The sequence below is a fragment of the Ranitomeya imitator genome, chromosome 1, assembly GCF_032444005.1.
Source record: "Ranitomeya imitator isolate aRanImi1 chromosome 1, aRanImi1.pri, whole genome shotgun sequence".
NCBI lineage: Eukaryota > Metazoa > Chordata > Amphibia > Anura > Dendrobatidae > Ranitomeya > Ranitomeya imitator.
In genome coordinates this window covers 690480098-690500770 of record NC_091282.1, presented here as the reverse complement: position 1 = coordinate 690500770, position 20673 = coordinate 690480098, and the positions used below count along the sequence as shown (strand labels likewise).

General features: G+C 46.1%; 1 protein-coding gene across 1 annotated transcript in view; it reads right to left on the bottom strand.

Annotated features, from left to right (window-relative positions):
* Positions 1-1678: 1678 nt before the first annotated feature.
* The window catches only part of SCFD1 (sec1 family domain containing 1), a 172256-nt gene continuing 153261 nt past the window's right edge, over positions 1679-20673 (bottom strand). Inside the window, exons 17-25 of the mRNA XM_069730265.1 lie at positions 18268-18347; positions 18105-18167; positions 17385-17460; positions 16683-16736; positions 13259-13311; positions 12719-12752; positions 11309-11374; positions 9536-9604; positions 1679-2446 (exon numbers count right to left, since the gene is read on the bottom strand). Of these exons, the coding sequence (XP_069586366.1) occupies positions 2423-2446; positions 9536-9604; positions 11309-11374; positions 12719-12752; positions 13259-13311; positions 16683-16736; positions 17385-17460; positions 18105-18167; positions 18268-18347 (519 nt within the window). The 3' untranslated portion in view covers positions 1679-2422. The remainder of the gene's footprint in view (positions 2447-9535; positions 9605-11308; positions 11375-12718; positions 12753-13258; positions 13312-16682; positions 16737-17384; positions 17461-18104; positions 18168-18267; positions 18348-20673) is intronic.

Sequence of the window (20673 nt, the reverse complement as noted above, 5' to 3'; positions counted from 1 at the left end):
AGTTAATGGTAAATTAGAAATAATCTTTGACATTTGTGATAAGCTGTGCATCTGGCTATGGATTAGAATGCTTAGTACTGTGCAGGGGAAAGAGGGGCAGTGAGGCATTTGCTCCAGGGCCGGTCCCCCATCTCATGCTCAGGGCTGGAGTTGCTAATTTAAATAGGTGACCGCTGCTGTCTTTAGCCCCAGCCAATGAGAGTGAGCAGAAGCCCTGCAGAAACCAATGAGAAGAGTTGGGCGAGGAACAATTACAGTGCTGAGCTCTTCCTCTCATAGCAATTCCGGCCTCCATCTGCTGTGATGTCACCAGCAGTCGGGAGAGGAGAATGACGGAGGTCCAGTGCGTCTGTGCATTCTCTCTACTCCTAAACAGTCCTCCATCTCTGATTGATGTTGATGACCCGTCCTGGGTCATCCACATAGCACAACGAAAACTTGTAGCGACGTAGTAGCATTGCTCACCCGCGCACTTTCATCTGATATCTGATTACATGATATATTTCACCGCATACACAATAATGTGCTTTGCTCTGCCCACAGTAGGACAGAGCAAAGTGTGCAGGCCTGCAATGCTACTACGCAGGTGCAAGATTTCTTTGCATTATGTGGATGATGCAGCAAGTGTCGTCAACATCAATCAGAGCTAGAAGATTGTGTTTAGAAGCAGAGAGGAGGCACAGATGTCTCAGCAATCACGCCAATCAGCCTGGACCATCCTCATTTAAATACCCACTTTTGGGGTTTTACGTGAAACCATGTAAACTTTGCCTTTTTTTCCTCTATGTTGTTTCAATACACACAAAGGAAATAAATGTGTATAACAAAACATGTGTAACTTGAAATCATTTTTTGGGAGAAATACTTCATTTTCTGCAACAAGTGCCAACTAGTGATGAGCGAACGTGCTCAGATAACATGTTATCTGAGCATGCTCACGTTTTTTCCAAGTATCTGTTAGGCAAACCCCGCATGTGTTGCGGCTGTCTAACAAACAGGCAATCCCCGTATGTGTTGCGGCTGCATTTCATATTTTCAATAATAATTGCTAAGCAAGATTAGATGTGTCCAACCTAAAAAATTAATTAAAGAACCATGAAGCATGCATCTGTTCCACGGTTACAGCACATCTCGGCGATCATTAGAATTCTCCTTTCTAAATTATTTTATCCTACAAAAGACTTTTAAAGGGTGCCCCAAAAATGTAATAAAAAGGCCCTCACCTCATAATTCAAACGACAGCCCATCCTAGTGACGAGTCAGTAAGGACTACAGTCTGAAGAAGCACAACTCCAGAAACCGATGTCTCAACTGTCAGAAGACCAGTATCGTAGGCACACATACAAGAGCTGCGAGAAAAATGTACGGTGGGAGAGGAAATCTTCTCGGCTGACTGAGCGCAGAGGAAAAAATCCTTTGTGCTCAGTCAGCAGCGAAGATTAATTTCTTTTCCCATCACACACGTCTTCGACAGCTTCTGTGTTTGTGCTTTCGATACTAGTCGTCTGTCAGTTGAGACACTGGTCTCAGAAGCAGTGTTCCTTCAGACTACAGGCTGAATAGGTGACATGTGAATAGGACAAGTTGCCTTTTGTATTAAGTGACATGGGCCATTTTATTATATTCTTTAGAACGTCTTTAAAAATACAAATTTCAGAGACTACATTTACACATCAGCTTGGTTTTGCTTTCCTTTATTTTTTTTCTAGTAGACATGGTATAAAAAAGAAAATAAATGGCAGTAACCAAGTGGTCATTCAGCATTTTTTTTGGTCTTTCCCTCCATTTGTATAGTATATCAGGTAAAAGATGGTGCAGTTAATGCTCTCACTGATCCATTTTATTGCTAAATTATCAGCTCTGTTGTCATCCATTGTTAAATTACCTGACCAACATTCTGTGGAACTTAAGTCAGTCACACTGTACAGGCCTACGACTCATATCAAGGCACCCCAAGAAATGTGTAGAAAGACCTACTTTCTTTTCACACAGATTACGATACAGGGTTTGGATAGTTGATGCTTTTGTAAGGGCCCCCACAATTTTGCCGTGTTGGCCTCGAATCCTGATCCAGTTAAATATATCGACTGTAAACATAAATTATGCTTTGCTTTATAAAATTATAAATTTTTTGTTTTATTTGGAAATGATCTCTGTGAACAGAGATTGTATTAATGCCTAGATACAGAGGCTGGACACCTCCAACATATTTAAATAAATGGAGTTGGTAGAAAACCCGGCAAGTCATATGTGTAGCATACAATAGACATCTGTGGGGAGTAGTTTCACCGTTCTTCCAGACTTGCAGATCCTGATGTCAGTGATGGATTAGTAGAACTGTACAAGTATGGTCCATATCTTTAGTCTCAGGGGTTTAGTTCACAGACACCACAGAGGACTGTAATGTGGCCACGGACGACTCTTACTTTTGTCCAAGATGAGACAACTGGAAGGGGAAAAGGGAAAACAAAAATTATTGAATTCATCAAAAACAGAATTGTACATGATATTATGAAGACAAGTAATGAAAAAGCAGTACTGAGGGATAAAACATTAACACATGTAAGATGATAGTGCAGCGAACAGGATGAACAATTACTTATTATGTCTGAGCAGTCAACTTTAACTAGATGTTCCCGAGATTCCCACTGTTTCAGCCTTTGTTCTTAGAGGCCACATAGCAACGTGTGCGGGTAAGAACATAATAATACCTTTCTTTCTTCACTTACTGGATAGGAATACAGCTCACTTTAATGTACAGTATTGCTGCACTACAAATTAAAGGTGTCACATATAAGAAAGAGGCGCTCATTTGTGCTAAACCCCCATGGTGTATTCTTCGTGCCTTTATGGGGCGCCTGCATTGTCCACAGCTTTAGGGTCGCTTTGTTGTCCACCATAGAGGGACAACTGCTTTACCACAATATACTCTTCCTCCCAACCTGTTTTTCCTCTCTCTTACTAATCTACAAACCTTAAAAAATCCCAACCTACACATTATCCAGGAGAGGTGATGGATGCCCAACAATGGCAGTCTACATTCACCACATACGTCACAAAAACAGGATTTTTGGTTGCTTACCGTAAAATCTGTTTCTTGAAGCCTCCATTGGGGGACACAGGAACCATGGGGTGTATGCTGCTGCCACTAGGAGGCTGACACTATGCAAATAAAAAAGTTAGCTCCTCCTCTGCAGTGTACACCCCACCGACTGGCATTATACTCTTCAGTTAGTGAGAAAGCAGTAGGAGATAATGAAACAAGGTTGAAAAACCATAACCACAAACTTGAGAACTGTAACGTGAGAACAGTCATAGAACAGATAACAACAGAAAACATTGGGAGGGTGCTGTGTCCCCCAATGGAGGCTTCAAGAAACAGATTTTACGGTAAGCAACCAAAAATCCTGTTTTCTTTATCGCCTCTCATTGGGGGACACAGGAACCATGGGACGTCCCAAAGCAGTCCCAAGGGCGGGAAAACAGACTTCCATCAGGTCAGAGGACTCACCACTGCCGCCTGCAGGATCCTTCTGCCTAGGCTGGCGTCCGCCGATGCGTAGGTATGGACCTTGTAAAATTTGGCGAACGTGTGGATGGAAGACCAAGTTGCCGCTTTGCAAAGCTGTAGGGCGGAAGCCCTGTGGTGCACCGCCCAGGAGGCGCCGACTGCCCGGGTAGAGTGAGCCTTAATCCCAGGAGGGGGCACTCTGTTCTTGACCCGGTAAGCCTCTAAAATTGCCGTTCTGATCCAGCGAGCAATAGTCGCTTTAGAAGCCGGCTGGCCTCTGCGTGTGCCATCAGGAATGACGAAAAAAGAATCCGTCTTCCGGAAAGAGGATGTTCTATCCAGATAAATCCTCACTGCCCTGACTAGGTCTAGCTTGTTCAACGATCGCTCCAGAGGATGAGTCGGAGCTGGACAAAAGGAAGGTAGAACGATGTCCTCGTTGAGGTGGAAACCACCTTAGGAAGAAAAGAAGGTGGAGGTCGGAAGACCACCTTGTCCTGGTGAATGACCAAAAACGGAGGGCGGCAAGACAGTGCCGCCAGCTCGGAAACGCGGCGAATGGACGTGATGGCCACAAGAAAGGCCACCTTCCAAGATAAAACTGATAGAGGAATCTCCCTAAGAGGTTCAAAGGGAGAAACCTTCAAAACGTCCAGTACCAGGTTTAGGTCCCAAGCCTCCACAGGGGCCCTGAACGGCGGGACGGCGTGGGCTACCCCCTGAAAGAAGGTCTTAATCTGTGGCCGAGAGGCCAAGGTCTTCTGAAAGAGGATGGAAAGCGCAGAGACCTGACCCTTCAGGGAACTAAGAGCCAGGCCCGAATCCAGTCCTGCCTGAAGGAAGGCCAAAAGAGAAGGCAGAGAAAAAACCATAGGCGGCACGCGGTTGGACTCGCACCAACGGAAGTAGGCCTTCCAGGTGCGGTAGTAGATCCTGGAAGACGAAGGCTTCCGAGCCTGAATCATGGTGTGAATCACCCGGTCCGAAAGGCCGGACGCTCTTAGAACCGCGGTCTCAACAGCCACGCCGTTAAACTGAGCGACCGAGAATTCGGGTGGCAGATCGGACCCTGGGACAGCAGATCGGGCCTGTCTGGAAGGCACCAGGGAGCGTCCGCGAGAAGGTTGACGAGCTCCGCGAACCAAGCTCTCCTGGGCCAATCCGGGGCGATCAGGATGACCGTCACCCCTTCCGCTTTGATCTTCTTCAACAGTTTGGGAAGTAATGGAAGGGGTGGGAACAGGTAGGGCAGCTCGAACTGTGACCAAGGAATGGCCAGAGCATCGACGCCCACTGCGAGAGGATCGCGGGACCTGGAGACGAATTGCGGAACCTTCCTGTTGATTCGAGACGCCGTGAGATCCACATCCGGAGTTCCCCATCGAAGACAAATCTGATGGAAGACCTCCGGATGCAGGGACCATTCCCCTGCCGCGAGACCCTCGCGGCTGAGGAAGTCGGCGGCCCAGTTTTCTACGCCGGGGATATGCACCGCGGATATCACCGGAACCGTTGCCTCTGCCCAAAGGAGGATCTTGGATACCTCGGCAAGGGCCAAGGAGCTCCGAGTCCCCCCCTGATGGTTGACATATGCCACAGCCGTGGCGTTGTCCGTCTGGATCCGGACTGGAAGGCCCCTGAGGATCCTTTCCCAATGGCGGAGGGACAGAAAGATGGCCCGAATTTCGAGGACGTTGATCGGCAGCGCAGACTCCTGCGTCGACCAACGGCCCTGAACCGTCAGGTGGCGAAAAACCGCACCCCAGCCGATCAGGCTGGCATCCGTTGTCACCACCTGCCAGTGAACCGGAAGGAAGGACCTGCCCTGGGAGATGAGAGGAGACGTCAGCCACCAGTTGAGAGACCGCTTGACCCGAAAGGAGAGTCTGATCGGCCGATCCAGGGAGAAGACCGACCTGTCCCACTGAGACAGAATGGCTTGCTGAAGGGGTCGAGAATGGAATTGGGCGAAGGGAATCGCTTCCAAGGTAGCTACCATCCTCCCCAGAACCTTCATGGCCGATCGGAGGGAGGGAGGCCGAGGACCCTGGAGCAAGAGTATGTCCCGACAAAGGGTGGATCTCTTGTCTTTGGGAAGGAAGACTCTGGACTGACGAGTGTCGAAGAGCATGCCCAGAAAGATGATGCGCTGAGAAGGAATAAGGCAGGACTTCTTCCGGTTGACCAGCCATCCGAAACGGGATAAGGTGTCGAGAACAATGGACAAGCTTTCGTGGGCCTGAGCAAAGGACGGAGCCTTGATGAGGATGTCGTCGAGGTATGGAAACAGGACCAAGCCTCTGACCCTCAAAATGGCCATCAGCGCCGCCATGATTTTCGTGAACACCCTTGGCGCGGTTGCGAGACCGAACGGCAGGGCGACGAACTGAAAATGATCTTGTTGCACTGCAAAGCGCAGGAAACGGTGATGTCCGGGAAATATTGGAACATGTAGGTAGGCGTCCTGGATATCTATAGAGCATAGAAATTCCTGAGCCTCCATGGAAGCAATTACTGAACGAAGGGATTCCATCCTGAAGTGTCTCAGGCGAACCCTCCTGTTCAGCAATTTGAGGTCCAGAATGGGACGAACCTTGCCGTCTTTTTTCGGTACCACAAAGAGGTTCGAGTAGAAACCCGTGTACCGTTCCTTTTCTGGGACGGGAACAATTACCCCGGATTTTAGCAGAGAAGCGATGGCTGCGAAGAAGCCCGGAAACAAAGCGGGATCTTTTGGAGGACGAGATTGGAAGAAACGATCCCTGGGTCGGGAGGCGAACTCTATTTTGTATCCCGAGGATACAACTTCCCTGACCCATGCATCCTCTACTGCGGAAATCCAGACGTCCCTGAAACGGAGAAGACGGCCCCCCAACCTGGGAGTTGGGCTGGAGTCTTGCCGAGAGTCATGCGGAAGTGGATCTTCCAGTCCTGGGCCTGGACGATCTACCCTGGGAATAGCGAGGACGCCAGGACGGAGTGGGCCTGAAGGACACCGCCTTCTTCTCTTGACGTGCCTGTGGCCTCTGTTGCTGCTGGGAAAAGGAGTTTGATGCAGCGAAGCGACGAAAAGGCCGAAACGAGCGAAACTGCCGTCTAGGGGGAGGGCGACGAGGTTTAGCCTGGGGGAGAAGGGAACTTGTGCCCCCAGTGGCGTCCTTAATGATCTGGTCCAGCTGGGAACCAAAGAGACGAGAGCCCTGGAAGGGCAGACTAGTGAGGGACTTTTTGGAGGACAAGTCCGCCTGCCAGGCCTTGAGCCAAACGGTCCGGCGGATGGCAACGGCATTGCTGGAAGCCTGAGCCGCACAAGAGGCGACATCCAGGGAGGCGGAAACCAGGTATTCACCCGCGTGGGAAATCTGGTTGGCAAGTTCCGCTAATTGCGCGGGAGGAGCCCCGTCCAGGATACCTCGCCGTAGATCCTTGGCCCATTTTGAGATGGATTTTGAAGCCCAAGTGGAAGCAAAGGCTGGGCATAGCGCTGCTGAAGCCGCTTCAAAGGCAGATTTCGCGAAGGATTCTATAACTCTGTCGTTAGAATCCTTCAGAGACGCTCCGCCGGACAGTGGAAGCACCGTGTTGGTGGACAGCCTGGAAACAGGGGGATCCACCGAGGGAGAGACCGTCCAATTGGCGGTAAGATCTGGTGAAAAAGGATATAACACCCCCAGGCGTTTTCCCCTCTGAAAACGTCTGGTCGGATTCTCTCTCTCTCTGGCCAGGATTTCCTCGAATTCAGGATGAGGAGCAAAAAATTTTGAAGGTGGTTTGGCCCGTCTAAACGAAACCGCCTGATCTGCGGGTTCCATAGAGGGATCCTTAATGCCACAGGTTTGGTTTATAGCCCGAATGAGGTTCTGGACCGACTCACTCATGGTGGCGATTTGGCTAGGATCCAGCTCCGAAATCTCCTCTGAGGGCGCATCAGATAAAGCCTCGCCTGACTCAGGGGAGGAGGAACGGTGCGACACCAACCGCGGGGGAGGGCCGGGCGGCGAGATGGAACGCGAAGAGGACTCAGACCGACGTTCCTGTCTGGACCTTTTGTAGCTTGGCAAGGAGGTCTCGGGTGGCGGTTCCTGCGACCCGCTGGCCACGGCAGGGGTCTGCAGGGGTAACCGATCCAGCGCGGACACCAAGGTTTGAGATACCCGTGTTAAATCGGCCACCGATTGTGACAGAGAGGCGGCCCAGCCTGGGATGGGGGGATCACTCTCGGGCGGAACAGTCGGGGGATCCTGGGCGGTGGGAACAATCGGGTTGCTGCAGGACTGACACAGCGGAGAGGACTGACCTGAGGGAAGTTTGCTGTTACAGGACGAACATGCAAAGTACGTGACTAAGGCAGAAGATGAAGAGGTAGGGGGGCGAGAGCGGCCCCCTTTAGAAGACATTTTGAGAGATCCCTGAAGATGCCAGTGGGTTAGGGGACAGTGGGGCAGAGAAGGGTGTCAGTCTGCAGTGCAGCTACTCACGGACCCGGTCCTGGAAGATGTCCCACTTGTTGCTGTATTCTTGCGATGCTGAGCCCACAGAAGATGCGGGCGAAGGAGCGTGGCGCGCTGCGTGAGGTGCTGCGAGGGCTGCTTGCTGTGTGAAGCGGCGCACACCAGCTGAGAGTCCCACGAGGAAGGGGGGCGGAGCCAGACGTAGAGGCGCCGGTGGGCAGGGCGCAGTATGTCGGGCGGGAAAAAGCCCGCCCGCAGAAGCGGAAATGGAGAAAGCCGACAACCGGAAGTAGGCCCCGGCCGAAGCCGGGGCCTAAATTAGGGACCGGCGGCCGAGAAAAAAAAAGGCCGCGGCGCCGAAATAGAGCGCCGGAAACAATGCGGCGTGAGGGAGGCTGGGGCCGCTGAAGGGCGCCGCAGACAACACCCTCCCGCGGCGCCAGAGCAATGCGCCGCAGGGAGAAGCGGCGTGACAGCCTGCAGGTCACAGAAGGGCGCCGCAGATAAACACCTCCTGCGGCGCCAGAGCAAAGCGCCGCAGCGAGAAGCGGCGCGACCGCCTGCAGGGCTGCCGCGCAAAGGATGTGCCCAGAGTAAAAACCGCAGCGCCGGTAATGCGCCGCGGAAGGAGCGTACGGCAGCCATAGAGCTGTCGTGGAAGAAATGCTGGCCACAGGGAAAAGAGCGCGGTGGCCTAAAAGGGGGGCCCCGCGCTGGAGAGCAGAAGGCCCCTGCAGAAAAGGGTAAGAAATGTGGAAATACCAGCCGCGCCACCGAAAGACAGGCGATGACCGGGTAAGCGAGTCGCCAGGGAGCCCCTAACAAGAACCCTATCAAAGGTCTGGGATGGGAGGGGAAGGGAGAATATACTCACCTAAAAATTCCACGCGTACTAACCTTGAAAAAGGGTTGAGACGTCCAGGGAGCTGATGGACGTCCTCGTCTCCTCAACCGACAGGCTCTGGTGGGCGAGTGGGTGGGTGACGGAGCCAGGACCGGACTTCTGAGCACGCTTGTGTGCTAGGCTCTTGGTCCTGGAGAGGGATCTATGAGGATACGGGGTGGCAGTACACACCGTACTCATAGTCCGCCTTGTGGGACTACAGGTGTGACTGTTCACCCTGTATCCCTCCGGGAAACCTGTAAAGGAAGCGACGCACATAGAGGTAGATAAGGGTCTAATGAAAGACCCGTGTCCACCTCCTACTGACACTAAGCTAAACTGAAGAGTATAATGCCAGTCGGTGGGGTGTACACTGCAGAGGAGGAGCTAACTTTTTTATTTGCATAGTGTCAGCCTCCTAGTGGCAGCAGCATACACCCCATGGTTCCTGTGTCCCCCAATGAGAGGCGATAAAGAAAAGGTATTGAAAAGCTCACGACTTATCGGTTTAAAAAATGTCTGTTTTCGGATGCATCTGTCACCTGTAGGCTGCCCATGTTAAATAAAATTACAGACTAATGTATAGAAAAAACCCCATATAAAAGATATACTTTATTAATAATGATATAAAAAGAATAAACATTACAAAAAAAAACTGTCTCAGGGGTGGGGGGGCACTTGCTAGATTACCTGCTTAACAAACTGTGCAGCGTTGAAGAGCTCGGTGCAGCCGTAGAGAATGTGCTTTGCTTGTTTGGTCTGGGAAGAGAACACGGGAAAGAAGAAAGTTTAACAAACACATGAAATGCAAAGGCTAAAATATGGAAGAAGGAAACAGCAGCGGTCCTACATGACCAAATGTATGGGAACACACAATTCAGGTTTCCCATTCAGTCCCATGGACACAGATTTATAAATTCCATCCTGTCTCCGTGCCGTCTGTCTTTACTAAACTTTGTGAAAGAATGACTCGTAAAGCGTTCTCTGATACCAGCGTGGTCCTGTGATGTTACATCGGTGGCGTCCTAAGTCAGTTCATAAATCTCTTCTCCATTAAATATTCCAAGAAGTGTGAGTGATATTATTGAAAAGTAGAATTGTTTAGGAACCAAAAGCTACTATCTCCAAAGGAGAACCCTGTTAAAATTACAGAATAGGATTGATGGACATTGAGGAGCATAGTGCATAAAAGTCATCAACCCTCTGCTAACTTATTAGCTGGAGGGTTCAAACCACCTCCGGCATTATCAGCACAAAAACATGGCATGGGTTTCAATAGCCGAGCAGCCTAATTCAAGTCTTACATCACCAAGCACAATGCCGAGTGAGTAAACGTAGTTGCCACTGGACTGTGGAGCAGGGGAAACATGTTCACTGCAGTGATGAACCACAGTTTTCTATCTGGCATTTGATAGATGAACCAGAGTTTAGCAAATGCCAGGAAAATGTTACTAGTCTTGTGAGGAAGGTTAATGTTAATACTATGGGGTTGATTTTCAAGAGTTGACCTAGGCTTAAAGCTAAGAGGTGTATTGTTTAGGTGTCCCAATTTTTCGATCCACTCTCAGTCAAAGGGTTAAAGAGAAAATGAATATATTAGAATTAGCAAAAATGGCCCTGTGAAGCGTTCTGAAGAGCTGACCATGCAAATAAATTCTATGCAGCAGGTAGCAAAGGAAAGACCAACATTAGCAATCGGCAGGAAGATCCAAGAACAAAGCAAAATCAGAGCCAGATGCCAACCATGAAATTTATTTTTTTGGGAAAGAGTGTCTACATGTCAATCAGCCAAAGTATCTGCTTGAGAAGGAGCTGTCCAAGAAAAGGTTACAATGAAGGAAAGAAAAAGATGGAAAGAATAGTGAAAATGCAGGAGAAGAACCACGGAATGATGAAGAGGTACAGCAGAATACAGCTGTCAAACAAGGGATAGTAAATATAAAAAATAACATACAGACAAAGAAGTGAAGAGTATTCTGAAGTGATAAACAGAATGTGAGAAAACTGAGGAAAACAAAAAGAAATCTATATCTACAATTAAAAGACCAATGACCACAAAGTTAGTGCGGTATTCCAATCTCCAATATGCTATCCCAATATATAGTATGTGGAATATTAACAAAATAAGCAAATACCCCCAATTAGAAATGTAGTATAGTTCTTCTGATTCACTATGTCGCTTACCCCATGTGCAGGGCATTGTAGTAGCTTAGGAATCCATAGTTTTGACCACTCATATAGTGACAGATACTTATTAGTGGTCTTAACCATGGATTCCTAAGCTACTACAATGCCCTGCACATGGAGTAAGCGACATAGTGAATTAGAAGAACTATACTACATTTCTAATTGGAGGCATTTGCTAATATCATTATTACTACATCTACTACATATTGGGATATGATCTTAGAGATGAGAATGCCCTTTTAAAAGCATGATAAAAAAAAGAGGCTCTCAGGTTACCTTTATGTAGTCCACTAGGTTCTGATACTCAATGTAGTTCCCTCCTCCTACCACAAATACAATGGCCTGCACAAAACACAATACATTCTTGTTAATTACTTTCACCAAATGCTACAAGTCTAAAGGTACCGTCACATTTAGCGACGCTGCAGCGATCTAGACAACGATGCCGATCGCTGCAGCGTCGCCGTTTGGTCGCTGGAGAGCTGTCACACAGACAGCTCTCCAGCGACCAACGATCTCACTTAGTAACCCGATGTTTACCCTGGTTACCATTGTAAATGTAAAAAAAACAAACACTACATACTTACATTCCGGTGTCTGGTCACATCCCTCGCCTTCAGCTTCCCGCACTGACTGAGCGCCGGCCGTAAAGCACAGCGGTGTTTGTTTTTTTTTACATTTACAATGGTAACCAGGGTAAACATCGGTTTACTAAGCGCGGCCCTGCGCTTAGTTACCCGATGTTTACCCTGGTTACCAGTGAAGACATCGCTGGATCGGTGTCACACACGCCGATTCAGCGATGTCTGCGGGAAGTCCAGCGACGAAATAAAGTCCTGGACTTTCCCCAGCGACCAACGATCTCCCAGCAGGGGCCTGATCGTTGGTCGCTGTCACACAGAACGATTTCGTTAATGATATCGTTGCTACGTCACAAAAAGCAACGATATCGTTAACGATATCGTTATATGTGACGGTACCTTTAGGCACTGGTGTAGCAAACATTAGAATAGACTCAGATTTATGACATTGCAACATGTGCACGGGTAGAAATGATCCAGTAACAAATGGCCGTCGCAACAGGGGCATGGTGGCATTACTAACGAGTGTGCATGGGCTCAGGCACATAAGTGTTTTTTAAGTCATGACAAGTGATGGCCTAATGCTAGGACCACCGGGATCTCCACTGATCACAAAAAGCGCCTGTATGGGGAACTGCATGAGGAGCGGTGCCAGTAGCTCGCCTCGACACTTATGGCACTGTGCAGGGTGAAATTCAGAAGGAGACGCTGTGTTCCATAAACACCACTAATAAATCGGAAATAAAAATAGTCTCATATTTCATGAGCTGCGAATGTTCTCTAAATATTGGGCAGCTTCTGCCTGTTTTTTATTGTAGAGGACTAATTCTAATAGTTTTTCCTGCAGAACGCTGAAAGGTTACCAGGTATATTTGTATCTCCCAGGCACATGAATATACTTTTATGGGATGTGAGTATAAGTGCAGCTAGGAAATGTAACAGTAAATAGCATTGCCACCAAACTAAAACAAAACAAACATCTTATTTACTTTGACTAATTGCAAAGATGCGAAAACATTAAATTATAGAGCAGAGGTGGTTAATAATCTACCCAACACTGAAAACTTTTTACATTTCCATGTGACCCTGCTGTCATTATACTTACCTCCTGAAAGGGATTTTTGTTCCTTGGTATAGAACTATTTTAAACACAAAAAAATTGTTTGGTCAAGTTAAGGCAATTTTTCCAAGAAAACACAATTGTATGTAAGATTATTTCATTTCAAAATTATTTCATTTAAAAACAAAAACAAAAAGTAAAAAACAAAACAGAATATCAATAGTTTAGGTTACATGTAATGATGCGCGAACGTGCTGGGATAAGGTGTTATCCGAGCTTGCTCGGGTACTAACCAAGTGACTTTGGCGTGTTTGAAAAATATGTTTGAGTCCCCGAACCTGCATGTCTCATAGCTGTTCAACAGCTGCAACACATGGTGGGATTGTCTGTTTGCTAGACAATCCATGCATATTTTGCGGGTGTCAAACAGCCATGAGACATGCAGGTGCGGGGACGCAAACATTTTTCAAACACGCCAAAGTCACTCGGTTAGTACCCGAGCATGCTCGGATAACACCTTATCCAAGCATGTTCGCGCATCACTAGTTACAAGCAGTCGACAAAAGGTATGCATATGCTCATCACCTGTCATTTCCACGTAGCATCTTGGGGTCAAAGTATCTGTAATCATCAGTTTCCTGCAGAAGGAAATCCCATTACGAAAATTTAGTATAAAAAATACCAGCTTAATGCAGATGGACATATTAAAGGGGTTGTCCAATACCTATAATGCTGTTTAGAAATACATATCTGTAAGCTCTAATTACATTTGCAATTTGCTTTCTTGTAAAATTCCCTACCCTGGTAATCCCTCTATCTGTTTTGCTACTTTACCTCTTGTGACTTTTGGGTCTCAATGGGACGTCACAGGAGGATGCCCCTGCAGTCATTTCTTGGCAGCTTCCCCTGAAACAGGACGACTTCCCTGATGTCATCCCAAATCAATAGTGGTGATGGTGGCAGAGAGGGGTGACAACCGCCTTATTTTACCGCCATCACATTTCTCTCAATGCTGTCTCATTCACTGAAATGAAACGTCATCAGGTGACGGTGATAGAAGCAGGGTAAGTGACGGCAGTACCGCATCTTGATGATGAACCATTTCAGTGAATGAAGTGGCTTTGACACTAGTGTGGCAGTACAGACTGAAAGTGTGGGGTGGTGGTGAAAAAAGCTGCAGTCACTTCTCCTGGCCTCCATCACCACGATTGATTTGAGGTGCCATCAGGGGATGGCGGTGACAAAGACTGTGGTAAGTGACCGCATTGCCGCCTTACTGATGAAATTCTGTTTCGAGGTTCAAAGGTGGTGGAAGGGTTATAAAACCGGTAGGCAAGTGACTGCAGGGCTATTCCCTAGTGATGTCCCATTTGCAAATGAACCGTTGCAGGAAGTAAAGTAAAAAACAGATATGTGGATTAGCTGTATAGGGGGAATGGAAAATAATTTTAAAATAAAGCAAACTACTAAAGTGGTTAGGGCTTACAGATGGTTATCCACAGGTATTTTTATGTATCGAACCACCCACTGTCACACGTGCCTAATATGGTTAAGGCCAATAGATATTTATGGACAACTGACATTCCTTAATTAACGTGCAAGATATTTTTCTACACATTTTTTTTTTAACACCAATGCTCATGAGTAATAAGACTATAATACATATTAAGTTCAAGTAAAGTTAAGAAATGTGTTACACACATAGAAGTATTATACACTGGCACTGTGCTGACAGAACAATAGGGAAGAGAGGGGACTAGATAAGGGTGGGGGAGTTGAGAAAGGGGAAGTGGAGCTGCTGGTGAGATGGCAGGGTCTGTGCTATACCCTGTCTGGAATGAAGCAATATAAAATATATCGATAGATCACCTGCGCTTATGGAGTGGTACTACTGGTGCATGCACTACAGCAACGCTTACACCAAAGGAAACAGAACAGGGTACGCTCTGTTTAAAGTATCAGGTTCAATAATCTGGCTGTGCCTCAGAGCTGTGTGTATGCTAAAACACTCCTGATCCTAGCGGGGTAATGACTTGTCTGTTAATAACTGATAGTGCCGAGGTTCTGCTTAGCATACAAACATACACTTACATTAAATCAGCTCAGTATGAGACAGTTTACTTAAATAATCCACAGACACGTAGTCATAGACCTACATGTAGTATCCCATGGTGGTCTTGTAGACCACGATGAACAATGTAAGTTTACAGTTGGATTCAAAAAATTTTTTCAAAAAATTTCTTAATCTTTTTATTAATATTTTAACCAATTTTCGTAATGAATCTTAGAATGGAACCAGGTGTATGTCCACCTGGCCTCTTAGATGTGTACGGTTTTTAGTTGTATAAAAACAAAAATAAATTATTACCTAAACCTACTTCTTATTAATCCCTGTGTATTTATCCCCCGTAACCCTTTCCCATCCCTTCTTTTCCCCTCTCCTTGTTCCTCCTCTAGTTAGGTCCCTATGACAGTTCATGGCCACGTACAGACACTATGTAGGTAATCATGCCACGGATGTCCGTACTACCTAGCAGCTATTTTTGGCACAGACCCGCTTTTAGCTTCACTTGTATAATTGCTATCTACCTGATCCAATTGTGGCCTGATATACATGCCTATCACACGTCACAGTATAGTCTATTACCCAATTAAGCACGTCTATGTTACTATCCGTGAGCTATAGGGGCAGGTCTCAATCAGGGGGGCGTAGGCTATATTAGGACGGGTCCTGCAGGGAACTCCAGCCCTGACGAAGGAGTGCTTCCTTCGAAACGCGTTGGATTGGTTGCCCTGACACTCGCCCACCCACCTTGTGACGTCACTACATTTACCACGCCCCCTACACACACACTGCTACTGCTCCGGTGTTGCTTCCGGCCGGGGCACGCTAGGAGTTGGCGGTTCCTGTCCCTTCTAGACAGTCAACGAGCAGTGACCTTCTGGAGATAGCCCCTCCCGGCACCTCTCCGCAGCCTCACGGTGAAGCCTGACACACTAACCCACAAGGAGTACGGACATTTACTGATCCTCGCAGCTACCCTCATCTCTGCAACTAATAAGTGTATGGTAACCAGAACCTCGGCACTATCAGTTATTAACAGACAAGTCATCACCCCGCTAGGATCAGGAGTGTTTTAGCATACACACAGCTCTGAGGCACAGCCAGATTATTGAATCTGATACTTTAAACAGAGCGTACCCTGTTCTGTTTTCTTTGGTGTAAGCGTTGCCGGAGTGCATGCACCATTAGTACTACTCCATAAGCGCAGGTGATCGATCGATATATTTTATAATGTTTTACACACACACACACACACACACACACACACACGGAATGAAATCATCAACTATAAAAGTGCCAAGATAATAAATCAAGAAATTGGAAAACTATGTAATGTTATCTCAGGGTTTTGCCTGTAAAATATTAGCTCAGTTTCGCAACCAAAACTCTTCATTTTCAGGGTTTAGCAGTTAGTAGAGGGATCTGGAGCATAATGATCCAGTGCACCATGAGCTCTGCACAGAAAACCGTCAAAGCTGTGACTGGAACTGGGCCGGACATTTACATGGAGATGAGACTTTGCATACAAACACATGGCCTCCAGAGCAATCAGTTTACGAGTGCTGGCAAGTCAATCGACTTTAAGGAGGGCATCCGGCTGGGGCCATCGTTCTTTCCAGAACACATGAACTGGTTTTTTTCCCCTCTCTATTTTTACTTGCGCTGAGTGCAAATAAAATAAAACTGCCAATAACAAAAAAAAAATAAACATATAAAGAGGAAAATAAAAACAACTGGTAGGAACAGAGTGATCCGGGATTAAATATATTTATTATGGTACTTTACAGAAGGAAAATCTGCAATTTATAATCCAAGAGGTCAATCATTACATAGAAAACGACTCCTGACATGAAAGACATCACCGGCAGAGCAGCACCTAAGGTGACGGCTGTGGTATGGCCTGCAGGAGTGTGTAACCCCCGCAGGAAAAGGACTCTTTCTTACCGGATTGGACTTCATTTCCATTAGACTATCAAGGACTCGAGTGACTGGCAAGTTCTATAAAGAGAAGAGTAGACAAGACGTACTTCTTAATGTGCAGAATAATTGGATATAGCACTGGTTTATTAGGTTTGAGCTGTATGATAGTTATGCAGAAGCCGCACAATGGACTACAAACTACTAACTGGACTTTCCTGGTCACAGAGACCTCTGGCTACAACTGCTGACATCTTCCAGCTGCCATTCTAAGAGTAGACACATTTACTATGGGCTCAGTGGGAGATGTGACAGAAAGTCCTGTGCCCTGTGTTTGTATCAAATGTCTAAACACATTCACAAAGCTTCTTGTTTTGCGCAGCCAAAGCAAACAGGATGGGGGAACTGGGCAGGATGGGAATGTAGCGTGATGAATCTATGACGGGGACATGGAAATGTTCAGCTCTACAGCACAGAAGCCTGCACCGATACCTCTCCTTCCAACTGAATAGCATTGACCCACATGAAGACTTCTTCAAGATAGGACCGCTGTGTGGTTTGGGTCCTCACAGTATAATGACTCGTGGGCTAACCTTCTGCACTCACTCATCGGACTTTTCTTTTTATAGGTGGCTCGATTACACTCACATCAGCTACCACTAGCAGATGGGATGCCAGCCAGCTGATTTTACACTTGTCAAAATAAATCTGCTTCTTTAGCCTGTTTACCTGCTGCTTTAGAACAAAGTTTTTCACCCCCTCCATGACAAACTGTGACCCCGTATTCATGACTCTGGAGAGCAGCCTGGAAGCATAAAAAGAAGTAGGTACAAGATGGTGCCAGCTACTACTCACTGAGCCGACTGCAAAGAAGGGGTCATTGTACATAAATAAGCAGTGTGTAGCTTCCAATGCTTCAGTGGTCTATGTGGTGTCTTACACTATTATGTGGAGGGAAGCTGGGGAACAAGAGACTCTCTGTGTACTACTTGTAAAATCCAGCCCGGTCGGTGAACGTTCTGCCATCAATAAAAATTGTTCAAAATACATTGGATTTTTGATTGACTATATGCACAATATCAGTACATGATGAAGTTAGGAGAGCTGTGATTGATCATCTCGACCGGGTGCTGGACTGGACTTCACAACTACTGGATTTCTTGGTGTGCTCGTTTGGCTGAGACCATGTCTCAGAATTGGGGAGAAACTAGGACGGAGCTTGTGAGAGTTATTATGTAAATGTGCAATTGTTCAAGACTATTAGGAGGGTCTAATGTCAAACAGGTCAAGGGTGAAAACATTACAAAATATATTACTATAAGAACACAGTAAATCTCAGTGTACTCTACGCACCACCAATAAAGAGCAAGAATTTCTGAAGCATGGAGCAAGGGGTTTCATTTTTATTAAATACCCTTTAATGAGTAGAAATTTTAAAGTAATCCTTACCCTTTGGATTTAGTAGCACCAATTCCATAGTTTGCTGGTGCTGCAGCCATCTTGGCAAAAGCCCTAGATAAATAAATGCAGACATATCCATATAAGAGGGGTCTTTGGTTTGCCAAAATCTGTTTGACGAGTAAAAGAATATAAAATGCACAAATGTCCTTACTTCCATTGCTTGATGTAGTTTAGTGGGGCCAAGCTACACCCAGCATCCTCTAAGGCTTTCTTATACTGATCAAGATCAATCTGTGGAAAGGAAAAACATGAATTAAATACATAATTATACAGATTAGCTTATTTAGCTGCTATTGTCCGAAGTTAAGAAGAGGGCAGTGTCTGCACATGGAGGGAGGAGAGGGCAAATCAGGAACACTTTGCTGCACTCATTAAGGGAAATAAATTAATTGTATTTTAACAGGCCGCATAGAGCAAATTACTGCTGTCCTTGATCCAATAAGTCTCAATTGAGTACTGAAATTCCACAACTAGCAGGTTCAATGTACACGTTATGTGCAAAAGTCTTGGGACGCCTACTAGTGATGAGCGACTATACTCGCTACTTGAGATTTCCCGAGCACGCTCGGAGGTCCTCTGAGTATTTTTTAGTGCTCAGAGATTTAGTTTCCTTGCCGCAGCTGAATGATTTACATCTGTTAGCCAGCATAAGTACATGTGGGGATTCCCTAGCAACCGGGCAACCCCCACATGTACTTATGCTGGCTAACCGATGTTAATCATTCAGCTGCGGCAAGAAAAACAATCTCCGAGCACTAAAAAATACTCTGCAGCTATTACAGCCTCTACTTTTCTGGAAAGACTTTCTAAAAGGTATCGGAGGGGTTTCTCTCTTCTTTGGAAATGTCAAAGATCCAGAGGAAGTGAGAGCAACCGCAGCTCTAACTACCTCCAGATGTCAGTGAAGGAGGGGACAGTGAAGTGGCCGCTGACTGGCCACAGTGATCGCGTGACACAATATCATGTGAGCCTTGGGAGCGCAAATGCTGACACCAGAGGTGTGTGAAGGAAACACTGGGATTTGAAAAAGGGTTGTTCGATTAGTGGACAACCCGTTTCAGAATTATTTTCAGCTTAAAAAAAAGAACAAGGAGTTCTGGAAGTGATGATATGGCCTCCAAGTAAACCTAATCTCAGCATCATCCAGTCTGTGTGAGATTACATGAAGAGAAAGAAGGTTTTGCGCAAGCCAACATCTACAGATCTGTAGCTAGTTCTCCAAGATGTTTGGAACTTAAACAACCTCCCTGTTAAATTCCTTCAAAAACTGCATGCAAGTACAAGTGTACCTATAAGAAGTGAAGCTGTTTTGAAGACTAAGGACGGTCACATAAAATATTAATTTGACTTAGATTTCTCTTTCGTTTATTCACTTTGCATTTAGTTCATTGTTAAAAATAAACTAATTGGCACTTCTCCTATTTTTGAAAACATTCTTAATTTGCAGAGTTTTTTTCCACACCTGCCTAAAGCTTGTGCACAATACTGTGGATCAATTTAATACTCTACATTCCTCATTCAGTACCAAAAAAGCCTTCCATTTATGTTTTTCTCCAAACAAAACAGAATCCATGCGTGAGAGACAGAAAGGCTTTCTTTTCGTAGAATAGGCCAAAATGATTTCCTTTAAAGTATGACTAACAAATAAAAACTAACCATTCCCATTGCACAAAGGAGGGTTGTTAGGCTAAAACAGAAGAATGCACCAAGCTTATTAAAATACATCACTCAGACATTCCACTTAGATACAGGATATGCTGGAAGAAAACAACGGGGCCGTTCCATCCTTCAGTTGTCTACGATCTGATGTTTGGTTCGGCTCCTCTTGTGTAGTGTTGGATTACATTTTAACTCTTGAACTTTTTCATCATTTCTGTTTAGCTACTCCATTAGCCCTTAGGGTCTGATCTTTTTATGTTGGATCCATTACAGATATGACAGATTCAACTTGTGCTGGATACCAATAACTTATAATGAATCTGACATTTCTGAGCACAACAATGGTAACCTGAGGGAAAGAACCTTGATGAGGATGCTAAGAGAACAGGTATGCCTTTCCATTCAAACATCGTCACAAAACCATAAAAAACAACAGGTATAATATAAACACAAAGATAAAAAGAAGCTCTCACAATCTGGAAAAAGAATAGATTTATAGATGCGAACAAATAATCTCTGGAGATGTACAGTTAATAACATGTAAATTCTAATATTAGTGACAGGTAGGAAAATATAAGAGCTTAACCCTTTCACAACATCCGCCGTACATGTATGCTGCAAGTTGGAAGTGGGTGTATGGAGTGGGCTCACGCAGCGAGCCAGCTCTATACCCGTCAGGTGATGGCTGTGTATTACATACTGCCAGGACATGCCACTAAAAATTGTGGGTGGAGTGGTGGTCCGACCGCGATTGTTAACCAACCTGTTAAATGCCACTGTCAATCTCTGACAGTAGCCTTTAACAAGCGCTGGTATGCATGCGTGTCATTCTCTCTGTTCATTGGCGCGACCGTGACATGATCGCGCGTCGCCGATAGGTTGTCATGACAGAAGGGGG